Genomic DNA, 17732 nt, shown 5'->3' on the forward strand with positions numbered 1-17732 from the left:
AGTGTCATCGGCGTACTGATAACACTCAAGCCCAAAACCTCGAACCAGCTGAGCAAGTGGCCGCATATTTTATTTATTTGCTTTATTTCTATACCGCATTTTTCAGCCTAAATCGGCGACTCAATGCGGTTTAACATATAGATGTTAAACAACAGAGGGGAGAGAATGGCCCCCTGAGGAACTCCACAGGATAGAGGGGACCTCTCAGAGACCAGGCCTCCCCTCTCCACTCGCTGTCCACGGTTGTGAAGAAAGGAGGACAGTCAGTTTAAAGCTCTCCCCCTGACTCCAGGAACAGCAAGGCGGTGGGTCAAGAGATTGTGGTCGACTGTGTCAAATGCTGCTGTGAGACCCAATAACACAAGCAGCGCTGACCCACCCTGGTCAAGCTGGCATCGAAGGTGATCCATGATGGAGACCAGCACAGTCTCTGTCCCATGCCCCGCCCGGAAGCCGGACTGGAAGGGATCGAGTCCGGCCATGTTGTCTAGGAATTGCTGCAACTGTTCCGCTGCTGCCCTCTCCCTCACCTTGCCCAGGAACGAGAGGTTCGAAACTGGGCGGTAACTGGAGGGAACCGAAGGATCTAAGTCTGGTTTCTTCAGCAGGGGAGAGACCACCGCCTCTTTTAAACCCTCTGGAAAAACTCCTTGCTCAAGGGAGCTGTTTATGATCTTCAACAGAGGGTCGCGTAATCCCTCCAAGCAGGATTTCACCAACCAAGAGGGACACGGATCGAGGGAGCAAGTGGTCGGTCTGGCTGCAGCTATGAGCCTATCGACAGCCTCTATGTCCAGCAGGATGAATCGGTCAAGGACGAGCCCAGCAAGCGGCCACGGAGTCTCAAGTTCTCTCACTGTATCAATTGTGGTAGGGAAGTCCCGGCAAAGTAGCGAGATCTTGTCGGCAAAATAGCTCTGAAAAACCTCGGCTGAAGGGGCCTGATCACCGCTTTTTGGGATGGTAGGAACCGTCGTTAAAGATCGAATTATCTTGAACAATTTTGCTGGGCGTGACCTAGCAGACGCTATCAAAGAGGCATAATATACTAACTTTGCTTCGGTGATAGCATGCTCATTATAATTATATTACATGTAATATTACTAAAAATATTACAATATCATGGTATAGTACGATATAGTAATATATAATACTGATATTGTCCTATGCTAATAATACAGGGTTAGTCAAAATGCATAGGCCAATAAGCCATTCAATTGAATGGCTTATTGGCCTATGCATTTTGACTAACCCTGTATAATATATTGTATGTATATACATATCTTGTAAGCTGCCCTGAGTCCCCTTCGGGGTGGGAAGGGCGGCATAGAAATATTGTAAATAAATAAATAAATAAATAATATATAAGGCTCAGTGTCTAAATTCAACACCTGAACTTCTTACAACAGAGCCACCAACAAAAAGACTTCAACACTTTCGGGAGAAGTATTTTTTGGGGGGAAGAAATCCAAAAAGTCCTTACCACTGGTACCAGGCCGTGCTAAGTTTTGTTTTGGAACAGCAATGCGGCGCCAGGAGCGAGATTCAGGAGCTGCAATGATCAAGGAGAGAAGGTGGTTACCTTTAAGGGAAATTCAGCCCATGCAATCTCTCCGGAGATTGCATTGTACCACTTGGGTACACTGTTGGGGGGGACATGGGAATCCACAGACTGCTTACTCCCATCTCATTTTTTTTTTGGTTGCGGGATGTGTGCTTCATGGAATGCCCTTACCTACAAAGGGTGCCTTCTGCACAAAGTTCTTGAAGGTGCTGAGCGTCCGTTTACGCTTCTCTTCAATCCGATGAGAGTCGCCTACCAAAGAATGGCTCGTTATTCATCTTGCAAGACCAGTCTCTTCTTACCTCAAGGCCTCCAGATAACTTGGAATGCTGTGCCCATTATCCTCAGCAAGCATGGTTAGGGACGATGGGAATTGTGGTTCAACCTTCTATGTTAAGTCACAGACACTATGGCAAAGAACTTTTGCTGATCCTCTTCAAGTCACCCAGTATATCTAAACCTACATTGTTGTTATAGTTGTTGTTGTTATACCTTCGGGCTGCCCTTGCTACACATCCCAAGCCTTGTCATCATTATAATTACTATTTTACTGACACAAAACCACAGTATGTCACAGCAAATGAGATCTCTATGCTGGATTTCGTATCACAAAATCACAAGTCGAACACTTCCCAAGCGTCTAGGACTGTGTGATGTATTTTCGAATGAATGGATAGTATAATTACTATTATTATTATTATTATTATTATTATTATTATTATGAAGAAGAAGAATGTGTGGTGTATTTTCGAATGAATGAATAGTATAATTACTACTACTACTACTACTACTACTATTATGATTAATGTGTGATGTATTTTCAAATGAATGAATAGTATAATAATAATAATAATAATAATAATGAAGAATGTGTGATGTATTTTTGAATGAATGAATAGTATAATTACTACTACTACCACTACTACTATTATTATTAGTGTTTTTGTAGTTGTTATACCTTTTGGCTGCCCTTGCTACACATCCCAAGCCCTGTCGTCGTTGTCGTCATCGTCATCATCATCATAATTATTAGTGTTGTAGTAGTTATACCTTATGGCTGCCCTTGCTACACATCCCAAGTTCTGTCCTCATCATAATTACTATTATTATTATTATTATTATGAAGAATGTGTGATGTATTTTTGAATGAATGAATAGTATAATAATAATAATAATAATAATAATAATAATAATAATAATATGTGTTGTAGTTGTTATACCTTCTGGCTGCTCTTGCTACACATCCCAAGCCCTATCATTATCATCATCATCATTATTATTATTACTATTATTAGTGTTGTTGTAGTTGTTATACCTTCTGGCTACTCTTGCTACACATCCCAAGCCCTGATATCATCATCATCATCATCATTGGTGTTGTTGTAGTTGTTATACCTTCTGGCTGCCCTTGCTACATATCTCAAGTTATGTCATCATCATAATTACTATATTATTATTATTATTATTATTATTATTATTATTATTATTATTAGTGTTGTAGTTGTTATACCTTCTGGCTGCCCTTGCTACACATCCCAAGCCCTGTCATTATTATTATTATTATTATTATTATTATTGGTGTTGTTGTAGTTGTTATACCTTCTGGCTGCCCTTGCTACATATCTCAAGTTATGTCATCATCATAATTACTATATTATTATTATTATTATTATTATTATTATTATTATTATTATTATTAGTGTTGTTGTAGTTGTTATACCTTCTGGCTGCCCTTGCTACACATCCCAAGCCCTGTCATTATCATTATTATTACTATTATTATTATTATTATTATTATTATTGGTGTTGGTGTTGTAGTTGTTATACCTTCTGGTTGCCCTTGCTACACATCCCAAGCCCTGTTGTCACTTTATTATTGTTGTTGTTGTTATATCTTTTGGCTGTCCTTGCTACAAATCCCAAGCCCCATTGTCATATTATTATTATTGTTGCTGTTGTTATACCTTCTGACTGCCCTTGCTACACATCCCAAGCCCCGTTGTCTTGTTGTTGTTGTTATATATTCTGGCTGCTCATGCCACACATCCCAAGCCCGTTGTCCTTTTATTATTATTGTTGTTATTATACTTTTTGGCTGCCCTTGCTATACATCCCAAGCCCCGTTGTCTTATTGTTGTTGTTGTTGTTATATATTCTGGCTGCTCATGCCACACATCCCAAGCCTGTTGTCCTTTTATTATTATTATTATACTTTTTAGCTACCCTTGCTATACATCCCAAGCCCTGTTGTCATATTATTGTTGTTGTTGCTGTTGTTGTTATTGTACCTTTTGGCTGCCCTTGCTACACATCCCAAGCCCCATCAAGCTTCATTCATCATCTGCAGAAGGAAACAGTTGCTATCCAGAGAAGGAGGATGGAAACATTCCTTAAAAAGCACACTTCATGATGGCCTGAAGGCTGAACGTACCTTCATCGGGCAGATACCGGAATTCCATGGGCCCGCTCACTTCCTTGTCGGACGGGCGCCGCAGCTGCATCTGGATCGTCACGGGTTCCCGCAAAGCTTGGTCCATGTACGGCGGGGTCTTGAAGACGATGGCCACTTGACGGTGGACGTCAGCCTGGGAGAAGGAGCCCTTTGCCTCCCAGGAGTCCTTGAAGAAGCGGACTTCAATGTCTTCTGGAAGGGAAATGGAGAAGCAGAGAGGTCTCAGGCTCATTGCAGGCCTAAAGGATGGGGCAAAGTCTTTGTATCCCCAACCTCCGAGTAGCATCCTTTATTTCTTCTGAATTTGGAATCAAGGAACATGAAAGGCACTGCAGACTAACTCAGCCACAGCAAAGCGCCTGATGAACCAACCTGGACACTGAAACAATTAAGCATTTGTACCTGAATATTTCAAGCCTGTTCAATAAATGTTCTAGTTATTTTTATCAACTTATACCAGCCTCAGTGTGAATACCTTTGTGGTCAGGGCATTATTCAAGTCAGCTTTTAACAGTCTTCAAGAAACCTATAGTGACACAGAGTGTATTACTGAACAACCTCTCAATCATACTTCAGCCTGTTTATTATTAATATGGTGGCAGCAGGAATCTTTTGAAGAATCATTTTAAGTCTCTCAGTTCTAGTGGTTCCCAGTTCCTAATTTTAAAAAATACAGTTGGTTCTGCAACTATCCTCCCTCTATATTTTGGTGACCTAGTCTGTGGTGATGTATCGTTATAATTTGGCTGAGCAGGATTTTTTTCTATATTTCCCCGTCTGATAAATCAATTTAAAATCTTACTACTACCTTCCTGCGTTGTTATATCAGACTACACAGGGAAGCCATTGAAATCCTCAGGAAAATGTGGACAATTTCAAGAGAAAGGAGGAAAACATGAAAATGAACAATCTGGATACCAGTATTTAAAAAACTCTAGAGTCAGGACAGTAAATAAAGAGCAACATTTTAAAACAACAGGGGGGTTCAATTCAGGGAACCATCAGGGTCAGCTAACACCTCCCAACAAAGGATTCCCCCAGGCAGGAAGCAGCCAGGCTTTGAAGCTGCAAGGCCACTCAATGCTAATCTAGGTGGCCATTATATAGTATTATAATGTAATGCAATATAATACTAATAATAATATATTATAATAATTATATATTACATATAATACTGATGTAAAGTAAGTAAGTAAATTGTACTATGCTAATAATATAATATACTGTATGTATATATATCTTGTAAGCCACTCTGAGTCCCATTTGGGGTGAGAAAGGAGGCATATAAATATTGTAAATAAATAAATAAATAAATAAATAAATAAATAATAATAATTAGTGTTGTTGTAGTTGTTATACCTTCTGGCTGCCCTTGCTACACATCCCAAGCCCTGTTGTCACTTTATTATTATTGTTGCTGTTATACTTTCTGGCTGCCCTTGGTATACATCCCAAGGCCCATAGTCTTATTATTGTTGTTGTTGCTGTTGTTATACCTTCTGGCTGCCCTTGCTACACATCCCAAGTCCCGTCGTCATATTATTATTGTTGTTGTTGTTGTTGTTGTTGTTGTTGCTGTTGTTATACCTTCTGGCTGCCCTTGCTACACAACCCAAGCCCGGTTGTCTTATTATTATTATTGTTGTTGTTGTTATACCTTCCGGCTGCGCTTGCTACACATCCCAAGCCCCGTCTTCATTATTGTTGTTGTTATTGTACTTCCTGGCTGCCCTTGCTATATATCCCAAGCCCCTTTGTCTTATTATTATTATTATTATTATTGTATTGTTGAAGGCTTTCATGGTCAGAATCACTGGGTTGTTGTAGGTTTTTTCAGGCTATATGACCATGGTCTAGAGGCATTCTCTCCTGACGTTTTGCCTACATCTATGGCAAGCATCCTCAGAGGTAGTGACTCTAGACCATAGCCATATAGCCAGAAAAAACCTACAACAACCCATTATTATTTTGTTGTTGTTGTTGCTGTTGTTGTTGTACCTTCTGGCTGCCCTTACTACACATCCCAAGCCCCGTCATCGTATTATTATTATTGTTGTTATACTTTCTGGCTGCCCTTGCTACACATCCCAAGCCTCAGCGTCATTTTATTATTGTTGTTGTTATTGTACTTCCTGGCTGCCCTTGCTATATATCCCAAGCCCCTTTGTCTTATTATTATTGTTGTTGTTGCTGTTGCTATTATTATACCTTCTGGCTGCTCATGCCACACAACCCAAGCTCTGAGTCCCTTTCAGGGTAAGAAGGACAGCATATAAATGCTGTAAATAAACAAATAAACTGCATGCAACATTCACACTTGCCCCAAGCAGACAAGAGTTCTTTCTCCCACCTTGCACATTATTCCCCAGATATATAAACCCCACTTGCCTAGTTTCCAACAGACCTCGCAACCTCTGAGGATGCTTGCTATAGATGTGGGTGAAATGTCAGGAGAGAATGCTTCTGGAACAGAAAACTCACAGCAACCCACCTAAAAGATGTTTCCTCAGAGGCTTCTTGAGAAATCCAATCTTCTCTGCTTAAGAAAGGAGCAAAGTGCGTCTAGATTTCCCCCAAAGTTAAAATCTTCCCCATTTCTTCTTGTGTTTGGTGAACCGTGGCTTGAGGCAGAGCAGCAAAAGGCAGCCGTACCTGCCAGCCGCATTATGTTAGCCCTCAAGGGAGAAAATTCCCATCCCCTATGCAATAAAACTATAATCTGATGCTTTTCGTGATCCTGAGAATCTATGGCCTGAGGCAGCTGCCTCACTCTGCTCAATGCTAGCCCCTAGATCAAGGAGCAACTGCAGTATGCTGGGCCAGACAAATGGGCTTTGGAGTCCTTGTTGACAAGATAGGACTGGAATCCGACTCTGGTATGTACCATTTGCTCCATCATTAAGCCTTCTGCTATAGCAGTGAAATATGTCAGTATCCGGCACTGAAAGAAGCCTGGGAGAATCCCAGAACTACTCTTTTTTTTCCAGAACAGGAAAATACCTTTTTGCACTTTGTCACAAAGGAGGAAAATCTCATCTCCCCCCCGGCAGCTCCCCGAATTACGGTTCACCCGGCAGATCTTCAGCTCCGCAGTGTTGGGAGCACCTATGGAAAGAAAAAAAAAATACGATTGGTGGAGGCTACCTCTTTGGAGGCTTGTAAACAGAGGCTGGGTGGCCATCTGTCGGGGGTGCTTTGAATGCGATTTTCCTGCTTCTTGGCAGAATGGGGTTGGACTGGATGGCCCATGAGGTCTCTTCCAACTCTAGGATTCTATGATTCCGACAAGTAATTTACGAGTAATGAGGCAATGTTAGTCTCGTTGCTTTCCATCCTATATAAATAAAAATGTAATGTTTGTTTGTGCTACTCACAGAACTCAAAAACCACTGGGGCAATTGGCACTAAATTTGGACACGATACACCTAACAACCCAATTTATGTTCTCCACTCCAAAAAAAAAAAAAAAATAACCGGAAAGAACTTACCCCCCACAAGGCTAAATGCCTATATAGAGCTTGTGTTAAAAGAACCCCCGCCCCTCGCTCCTGCACGAGGGGAAAAAACCCAACCGCTGAGAGAGAGAGAGAGAGAGGGAAGGAGGGACAGACACAGAGATGGAGAGAGAGGGAGAGATCCTTTCCTTCTTGCCTCGCTGCCTCCACTGGGCTGCTGGGAACTCCCAGGGATTCTCTCTGTGTGTGTGTGTGTGCCCAGAAACCTCACCCATACTGAGTTATGGGAAGGCATTCTGGGAAATGAAGTCCAGTATTCAAAGAAGGGACAAAAAAGCACGCTCTGTGAGTTAGCAAAGACTGTCCAGGAAGGCAGAATCAAAACACTCCCAAAAGATGGCCATCCATTTTTACTTTATAGCAATCCTGGGTTATAATACATCTACAATAATAATAATAATATCTATAGATCATCATAATAATATCTATCAATCTATAATAATATATATGTCTATGATATCTATATGTCTTTAACAATAATATCTACATTTCTATCATAATATCTATATGCCTGTAATAATATCTACAGGTCTATAATAATATCCATATGTCTATAATTATAATATCTGTCTGTCAAAAATATCTGTACATTTATAACAATAATACCTATATGCTAATCATATCTATGGTGACGCCTGGCTTGAGAGCAGTACGTGTGAAAAAGATCTTGGAGTCCTCGTGGACAACAAGTTAAACATGAGCCAACAATGTGATGTGGCGGCAAAAGAAGCCAATGGGATTTTGGCCTCCATCAATAGGAGCAGAGTGTCTAGATCTAAGGAAGTAATGCTACCCCTCTATTCTGCTTTGGTTAGACCACATCTGGAATATTGTGTCCAATTCTGGGCGCCACAATTCAAGAGAGATATTGACAAGCTGGAATGTGTCCAGAGGAGGGCGACTCAAATGATCAAGGGTCTGGAGAACAAGCCCTATGAGGAGCGGCTCAAAGAGCTGGGCATGTTTAGCCTGAAGAAGAGAAGGCTGAGAGGAGATATGATAGCCATGTATAAATATGTGAGAGGAAGCCACAGGGAGGAGGGAGCAAGCTTGTTTTCTGCTTCCTTGGAGACTAGGACGCGGAACAATGGCTTCAAACTACAAGAGAGGAGATTCCATCTGAACATTAGGAAGAACTTCCTGACTGTGAGAGCCGTTCAGCAGTGGAACTCTCTGCCCCGGAGTGTGGTGGAGGCTCCTTCTTTGGAAGCTTTTAAGCAGAGGCTGGATGGCCATTTGTCAGGGGTGATTTGAATGCAATATTCCTGCTTCTTGGCAGAATGGGGTTGGACTGGATGGCCCATGAGGTCTCTTCCAACTCTTTGATTCTATGATTCTATGTCTATAATAATAATAATATCTATATAAAGTATAATAATATGTATACATCTATAATAATAATAATAATAGCTATATAATATCTATAAAAATAACAATAAAAATAATAACATCTATATGTCTATAATAATATCTATAGGTCTGTAATAATATCCATACATCTGTTGCCTGTTTTTGCTCGAAAGATATTGAGCCCTACGCTCCTTCTATTTTTAATCAGTTTTATACTAATTTATGCAATGCTTTTGATATGAAATTCATAAATAACATCTATAATACTAATACCTATATAGCTTTAATAATAATACTTGTATCTATAAGAATAATATCTATTTGCCTATAATAATATCTGTATGTCTATAATAACAACAATACCTATATAAAATCTATGAACTGGGTTATATGGCAGCGTAGAGTCATGTAACCCAGGGCCCTTCTATATAACCCTTTGGCCTCGAGGAGACTGAAATGGGCCGGTATTAGGTTAGCACTTTGCCACTTCCGTTGTGTATTGATAGCTTAGAAACCAGCTCTTCCTCTTTTCTTTCTTTCCCATTTCTCCACAATGGGCCACAGCAACGCATGGCCGGATACAGCTAGTATAAGCATAATAGGTAAAGGCTTTCCCCTGACATTAAGTCCAGTCGTGTCCGACTCTGGGGTGTGAGGCTCATCTTCATTTGTAAGCCGAAGAGCTGGCGTTGTCCATAGACACCTCCAAGATCATGTGTCCGACATGACTGCATGGAGCGCCGTATAAGCATAATACAAACAGGCAAAACCTAGGATGAGAGCCATGGGCTCCGGAGACACTCACGATTGTCATAGATCGGCTGCGAGATGACCAGGGGCAGTTGGACCAAGTGACCGCTGCCCGTGTCCCGGATCCACACCTGGAAGCAAAGCCGAACCGCATTCAGATCATAGTCTCCTTTTAGCTCCTCTGAAGATGCTGAAACAGACAGTAAACGCTAGTTAAATCAAAGGAGGAGGAACAAAACCAAGAGTTAGAGCACTTGTGATGTTTAACAAAAATGTCTGGATGCCATTCATTCAGATGGCTGAAGCACAATATCTAACTGGCACCACTGGATACAATGACACTTGAGCATCCAAGGATTTTGGCATCCTAGAACCAAACCCCAGCAGATACCAAGACTCCACATCACACTATAGGACAGTGGTTCTCAACCTGGGGGTCGCGATCCCTACAGGGGTCCATCTGCAATTTTCGAGAGGTCGTGCCACCGCCTCCCCAGCATGTCTGCCAAGTCCCCTCTGCCAGTAACAGCCAGCTGAGCCGCCTTTCCTTCTCCCACAGAGCACTGCCATTTTTGTTCCCCTCTTGAAGGAGCTGGGGGTGGTGACGGCCGACAGGGAGCTCTGGCGTGGACTGGTCCATGAAGTCACAAAGAGTCGGAAATGACTGAACAAATATCAAACAGTACTGGTTTCCATACCATTGAAAGGATTGTTGTTGGTTTCAATCCGCTTGGCCACTGCTTTGTCCAGGTCTCGTTTCCGCACGCATTGGATCCCCAGGTTCTGGAAACTGGATAAAAAAGGATTCAGAAATAAAGATCAGCGTGGAAAGGTGGAAACAGGAGTCCTCAAATAAGGCCCGGGGGCTGGATACAGCCCTCCAAGGTCATTTACCCGGCCCTTGCTCAGGGTCAACCTAAGTCTGAAACGACTTGAAAGCACACAACAATAACAACAATCTTATCTCATCAGCCAAAAGCAGGTCCACACTTCCCGCTGAAATACTAATATGTTTACTTATTTATTTTATTTATATAGAAGACGGGTCAGATCCCTGCTGAGTCTCGGATCTGGATATATAAACTAAATTTTTGGTTAAAACGAATGCTTATGCCTAAAGCAGCGGTTCTCAACCTGGGGGTCACAACAAAAATGGCAGTTGCTAGGTCATTTTCGGGGGGTCGCGAAGCCGCCTTGGTTGGCCCCGCCCCCTCCAAAATGGCTGCCATGCAGGCAGCCTTTCCTCCCGGCCCAGGCGCCTCTCCGAATTCGGAGGGGCGTGTGGGCCGGGTGGAGGCCTGCCCGTAAGGCCTTGCCATGCGGATAGCCTTTCCGCCCGGCCCACATGCCTTTCCGAACTCGGAGGGGAGCGTGGGCCGGGTGGAGGCCTGCCCGCACAGCCTTGCCATTGAGGAGCCTCGTCCCCTGGGCGGACGGCTCCCCGCATTGCCTGGCCATCCATGGAATGCCATGGCTGCCTGGCACTCACACCTTGCAGAACCAGGAGAAGGGCTCCACACGGCCTGGCAGTCTGGGGAGCCTTTGCCACCAAGCCCTCACCCCCTGCCGAGCTCGGTCCAGATCCATTGGTGTTTGGGTTCACAGTGCTCTCTGGATGGAGGTCAACTACAACTTCAAATCAAGGTAAATTTCCACTAAAGACCTTCAGTATTTTTTGCTGGCCATGGGGTTCTGTGTGCCAAGTTAAGTCCAATGCCATGTTTGGTGGAGCTTTACTAATTGCAGGAGGAACTGTAACTCCTACATGTCTAAACATATTTTCCCCAAACTTCTCCAGTATTTTCTATTGATTTTGGGAACTCTGTATGTCAAGTTTGGTTCAATTCCATTGTTGTTGGAATTCAGAATGCTCTGTGATGGCAGGGGAACTATACATCCCAGTAACTGCAACTCCTAAATGTCAAGATCTGTTTCCCTCAAATTCCACCAGTGTTCAAATTTGGGCATATTGAGTATTTGTGCCAAGTTGGGTCCAAATGCACAGTACTCTCCATTTGTAGGTGAACTACATCTCCTGTAAATCATTGTCAATTCCTCCCAGCCCCTCCAGTATTTTCTGTTGATCATCGGGGTTCTGTGTGCCAAGTTTGTTCCAGGTCTATAATTTGTGGGGGTCTCAGTGGTCTGTGGAAGTCAGAGCTGAATCGGTTGAAGGTACTGCAAATCCCATCATCCATCGTCCATACTCCCCGAGCATATTGTTTTTGTAATCAATCACTATGCTTTAATTATGTTCCATTTCTAACAATGAAAATGCATCCTGCATATCACATGTTTCCATTATGATTCATAAGAGTAGCAAAATTACCGTTATGAAATAGCAACGAAAATATGGTTGGGGGTCACCACAACATGAGGAACTTCATTTAGGGGTCACAGCATTAGAAAGGTTGAGAACCACTGGCCTAAAGGTTTGGCCCCATTGACCCTTCGTGATCCCTTCCAATCAAGGTGGAAAAAGTTAGTTGATGACAAAATCCTAAAACTTGGATTTTCACCAAATACCATCCTAATATGGGCTACACAAAAGCCAAAGAAAACATACGTTGGCATATCTGGGACACTGAGCAGCAAAACTATCTAAATGCAGTCTCAATTCTTCCAGTCTTCAAAGACAATGGAAGGGCGCTTCTTCCTACAGAGTACTTAGGCAACTAATTATGCCAAAACATAGGAAGGCGTTCTCAACCCACCTGTGGATGGAGCGTTCTGGGGAAAGCTCGGCTTCGTAGTAGCCCTCTTTGCAGTCTTTTCCGACCAAGTCGTGGGGATGGGGCCGGTACGGTGTCTCTTTGGTCACAAGCGAGATGCGGACTTTCCCTGGACCCACGTAGTTATGGATCTGGGTGGGAGAGAGGCAGGAATAATAATAATAATAATAATAATAATAATAATAATAATAAACCTTTATTTATACCCCACTAACATCTCCCGAAGGACTCGGTGCAGCTTACAAGAGGCCGAGGCCAAATACATCAGTAAAACAACAACATAACAAATACAACAATAAATAAACTCATAAAACAAAGCAATAACATTAAACGATAGCAATAAACATTAAACAATAACACCACAACGCAATTAAAAACTATGGCCGGGCCAAATGTAATGATTAAATTTTTTAAAAAATGCTGGACATGACCAGGTGAAATGGATGAGTTTGGCAATAGGTGCAGTGTGCAGACAATCTTAAATCTCTGGTAAAGTTCATTGGGACATGATGCTTGGAGTTTCCTATTCTGGGAAGGCACACTGGAACAACCACGTCTTCAACCTCTTCTTAAAGACTGCCAACGTTGGGGCTTGTCTGATGTCCTTGGGGAGAGAGTTCCAGAGTCAAGGGGCCACCACAGAGAAGGCCCTGTCCCTCGTCCCCACCAATCGCGCTTGCGATGCAGGTGGGATCATGAGCAGGGCCTCTCCGTTCGTGTGGGTCATGCAGGTAGGCGGGTCCCAAACCGTTTAGGGCTTTGTAGGTAAGCACCTGCACCTTGAATTGGGACCGGAAAATGAATGGCAGCCAATTGAGCTCCTTAAACAGGAGGGTTGACCTCTCCCTGTAAGGAGCACCCGTTAACAACCTGGCCGCCGCCCGTTGGACCAGTTGGAATTTCCGGACCGTTTTCAAGGGCAGCCCCACATAGAGTGCATTACAGTAGTCCAATCTGGAGGTGACTAAGGCATGGACTACCCTGGCCAGATCTGTCTTCACAAGTTACGGTCGCACGAGTCTTAATTGTGCAAAGGCCCTCCCGGACACCGCCGACGCCTGAACTTCAAGGGTAAGTGATAAATCCAGGAGGACCCCCAAACTGCAGACCTGTTGCCACCCTATACCCCGATCTGGTTTATGATAGACCAGAAGGACCTCTGTCTTGTCAGGGTTAATCTTTAGCTTGTTCATCCTCATCCAGACAGCCACAGCGGCCAGGCACTCGTCCAGCACTCGAGGGGCTTCCTTGGAGTTAGGTGGAAAGGAGTAGTAGAGTTGTGTGTCATCTGCAAAGAGATGGCACCCAACTCTAAAACTCCAGATGACCTCCCCCAGCGGTTTCATGTAGATGTACGAGAGCAGTACGTGTGAAAAAGATCTTGGAGTCCTCGTGGACAACAAGTTAAACATGAGCCAACAATGTGATGTGACGGCAAAAAAAGCCAATGGGATTTTGGCCTGCATCAATAGGAGCCTAGTGTCTAGATCTAGGGAAGTCATGCTCCCCATGCTCTATTCCGCTTTGGTTAGACCACATCTGAAATATTGTGTCCAATTCCGGGCACCACAATTCAAGAGAGATATTGACACGCTGGAATGTGTCCAGAGGAGAGCGACTAAAATGATAAAAGGTCTGGAGAACAAGCCCTATGAGGAGCGGCTTAAGGAGCTGGGCATGTTTAGCCTGAAGAAGAGAAGGCTGAGAGGGGATATGATAGCCATGTGAGAGGAAGCCACAGAGAGGAGGGAGCAAGCTTGTTTTCTGCTTCCCTGGAGACTAGGACGCGGAACAATGGCTTCAAACTACAAGAGAGGAGATTCCATCTGAACATTAGGAAGAACTTCCTGACTGTGAGAGCCATTCAGCAGTGGAACTCTCTGCCCCGGAGTGTGGTGGAGGCTCCTTCTTTGGAAGCTTTTAAGCAGAGGCTGGATGGCCATCTGTCAGGGGTGATTTGAATGCAATATTCCTGCTTCTTGGCAGGGGGTTGGACTGGATGGCCCATGAGGTCTCTTCCAACTCTAGGATTCTAGGATTCTATGTTGAAAAGCATGGGAGACAGAATAGAACCTTGCGGGACCCCACAGGTCAAAGGCCAGGGGTCTGAGCAGGCGTCTCCCAGCTTCACCATCTGGGATCGACACTCTAGGAAGGACTGGAGCCACGACAGAATCGTGCCCCCGAGACCCATCCCAGAGAGTTGTCCCAGAAGGATACCATGATTGATGGTATCGAAAGCCGCTGAGATGTCCAAAAGAACCAACAGGGTCATACTCCCCCTGTCCAGCTCCCTGCGGAGGTCATCCACCAAGGTGACCAAAGCTGTCTCGGTGCCGTGACCAAGCCTGAAGCCGGACTGTCACTGGTCCAGGTAACTGATGTCATATACTCGAGTATAGAATCATAGAATCAAAGAGTTGGAAGAGACCTCATGGGCCATCCAGTCCAACCCCATTCTGCCAAGAAGCAGGGATATTGCATTCAAATCACCCCTGACAGATGGCCATCCAGCCTCTGCTTAAAAGCTTCCAAAGAAGGAGCCTCCACCACACTCCGGGGCAGAGAGTTCCACTGCTGAACGGCTCTCACAGTCAGGAAGTTCTTCCTAATGTTCAGATGGAATCTCCTCTCTTGTAGTTTGAAGCCATTGTTCCGCGTCCTAGTCTCCAAGGAAGCAGAAAACAAGCTTGCTCCCTCCTCCCTGTGGCTTCCTCTCACATATTTATACATGGCTATCATATCTCCTCTCAGCCTTCTCTTCTTCAGGCTAAACATGCCCAGTTCCCTGAGCCGCTCCTCATAGGGCTTGTTCTCCAGACCCTTGATCATTTGAGTCGCCCTCCTCTGGACACATTCCAGCTTGTCAATATCTCTCTTGAATTGTGGTGCCCAGATTTGGACACAATATTCCAGATGTGGTCTAACCAAAGCAGAATAGAGGGGTAGCATGACTTTCTAGATCTACACACTATGCTCCTATTGATGCAGGCCAAAATCCCATTGGCTTTTTTTGCCGCCACATCACAATGTTGGCTCATGTTTAACTTGTTGTCCACGAGGACTCCAAGATCGTTTTCACATATATACAGTATATACAGTAAATAAATATTGGATGATACCTGATGGTAACAGCCAATACCCCAAGATGTTTCTGGAGGATTCTAGGAGTTATGACTGACAGGTAATGATTTTTTTGGGGGGGGAGAGGGGAATACATTCTCTGCCAATGCTGACCTTGATGGTGGGGTGGGTCTTGGTCGTCTCGGTGCTTCGTTCTCCAGGAATGGAACCCGCCAAGCGCCCCTCGCACTGGTAGCGGAAACGCATTCCCCGCTGCTTGGGCTGCTCCATTATCTCCACAAAAGGAGTGCTACTGGGAGCAGGGTCTTCAGAGAAGGGGACGAGGAAGAAAAAGGTAAAGGACAAAGAGGATACATCAGAATCCGTAAAATAATCTCATCCCATTACTGTGTTATTTTGAAGGCAGACGCATTACAGATCCAGCATACATTCCTAACTTGTGATTCACTCTGTTTACTTTGGACACGGAATAGATTTAGATTTTTTTGTTTTCTCCACTTGCTCAAATCCTTTTAAACATAGCTGAGATGCAACGAGTGGATTTTTTCTGACAAGTAAAGAAAGGGGCCCTTTGCCAAGTTTCAGTTTGAGAAAGGCAAGGAAGCAATGTCGCAATTCCCTGACCCCCACCTCTGTCTCTTAGGAGGGCTTTGTTGCTGTTAGTCCTCGGAGAAGCAATTGCTCCACGCTGTCTGGAAGCTGGGAATTTCCCCCATGCAAAGTGTGAAGAAATATTTATTTAGTATTATTTATATGCCACCCTTCTCACACCGAAGGGGACTCAGAGCGGCTTACAAGATATATATACATACAGTATTATCAGCATAGCACCATATCAGTATTATATAATGCTGTATTGCACCACACCATTATACTGTAATACTATTAGGAATATTACATGTAATCTATATAAATAAAAATGTCATGTTCGTTTGTGGGGTTAACATAACTCAAAAACCACTGGATGAATTGACACCAAATTTGGACACAAGACACCTAACAACCCCATGTATGTCCTTCACTCCAAAAAATTGGGAGTTGTAGTTGTTGGGATTTATAGTTCACCTACCATCAAAGACCATTCTGAACCTCGCCAACGATGGAATTGAACCAAACTTGGCACACAGTTCTCCCATGACCAACAGAAAATACTGGAAGGGTTTGGTGGGCAACTCCTTTGGTTTTGGATTCCTAATAATAATTCCATGGTTAGTGAGGTTCAGAATGCTCTTTGATTGTAGATGAACTATAAATCCCAGCAACTACAACTCCCAAATGACAAAATAAAAAAAAAATTGAGTGAAGGACATACATTGGGTTGTTAGGTGTATGCTGTCCAAATTTGGTGTCAATTGGCCCACTGGTTTTTGAGTTCTTTTAATACCAGAAATGAACATTACATTTTTATTTATATAGATTGTCACTTGTTAGCCTGAGAGGTGTATTGTGTCCAATTTTGGTGTCAACCCATCCAGTGGTTTTTGAGTTATGTTAATCCCACAAACAAACATGATATTTTTATTTTATATATATATTATTTATTTATTTATGGCATTTATATGCTGCCCTTCTCGCCCCGAAGGGGACTCAGAGCGGCTTACAAGATATATTTTCATACAATATATTATATTGTTAGCATAGTACAATATCAGCATTATATATTACTATATTGCACTATACCATTATATTGTAATATTATTAGTAATATTACATGTAATGTAAATATATAATTATAATATTGTATTCTTATTACTAGTATCATATATTACACACAGACGTACCACATCCATGGATCCAACCAAGCAATTTGGGGAGAAAACAACAACGCCAAATCGTACTTTGATTTTGCCATTTGTAGTGCTCAAATTAGGGGGAATTGAAGGGTGTAACTTACCCCAGTTCTGTTGAAAAATCAATGGGAGGAGATCTGGAGAGAGAGAGAAAGAGAGAGAGAAAACCACAGCATTAGCATTTCTAGTAAGCAGAAACCTAGAAAGCTTGCATTAAGAACTTCACTTAAAATGTTCTACATAGAAAGGAAATACTCTACCAATGGGATATGGTCCTTCCTCCAGTCTTCATGGTACCGAATATAAGACTGATTTAAACAACACACACACCTGTCAAACCCAGCCTCCTCAGACTAATTGCATTATATATGCCCTCTACACTATACATCAATAATTATGATAATTATGATAATAATAATAATGATGATGATGATAATAATCATCATCATCATCATCTTAGGACCATGGCAAGTGCTTCTCCTGGGCACCTGTTGT

At 43.1% G+C, this 17732-nt stretch overlaps 1 protein-coding gene and 1 long non-coding RNA gene across 2 annotated transcripts in view; both read right to left on the reverse strand.

Annotated features, from left to right (window-relative positions):
• LOC137097714 (uncharacterized) overlaps positions 1-17732 on the reverse strand; it is a 44452-nt gene that overhangs the window by 5761 nt on the left and 20959 nt on the right. The gene's annotated exons all lie outside the window — the stretch shown is intronic.
• Positions 1-17732, reverse strand: part of RELA (RELA proto-oncogene, NF-kB subunit) — a 31613-nt gene that overhangs the window by 4125 nt on the left and 9756 nt on the right. The window contains exons 2-10 of the mRNA XM_060758198.2: positions 17342-17374; positions 15601-15752; positions 12346-12494; positions 10330-10421; positions 9687-9821; positions 7017-7121; positions 3996-4208; positions 1736-1816; positions 1484-1552 (exon numbers count right to left, since the gene is read on the reverse strand). Of these exons, the coding sequence (XP_060614181.2) occupies positions 1484-1552; positions 1736-1816; positions 3996-4208; positions 7017-7121; positions 9687-9821; positions 10330-10421; positions 12346-12494; positions 15601-15752; positions 17342-17374 (1029 nt within the window). The remainder of the gene's footprint in view (positions 1-1483; positions 1553-1735; positions 1817-3995; positions 4209-7016; positions 7122-9686; positions 9822-10329; positions 10422-12345; positions 12495-15600; positions 15753-17341; positions 17375-17732) is intronic.

The sequence above is a fragment of the Anolis sagrei genome, chromosome 12 (assembly GCF_037176765.1).
Source record: "Anolis sagrei isolate rAnoSag1 chromosome 12, rAnoSag1.mat, whole genome shotgun sequence".
In the NCBI taxonomy this organism is placed as follows: Eukaryota; Metazoa; Chordata; class Lepidosauria; order Squamata; family Dactyloidae; genus Anolis; species Anolis sagrei.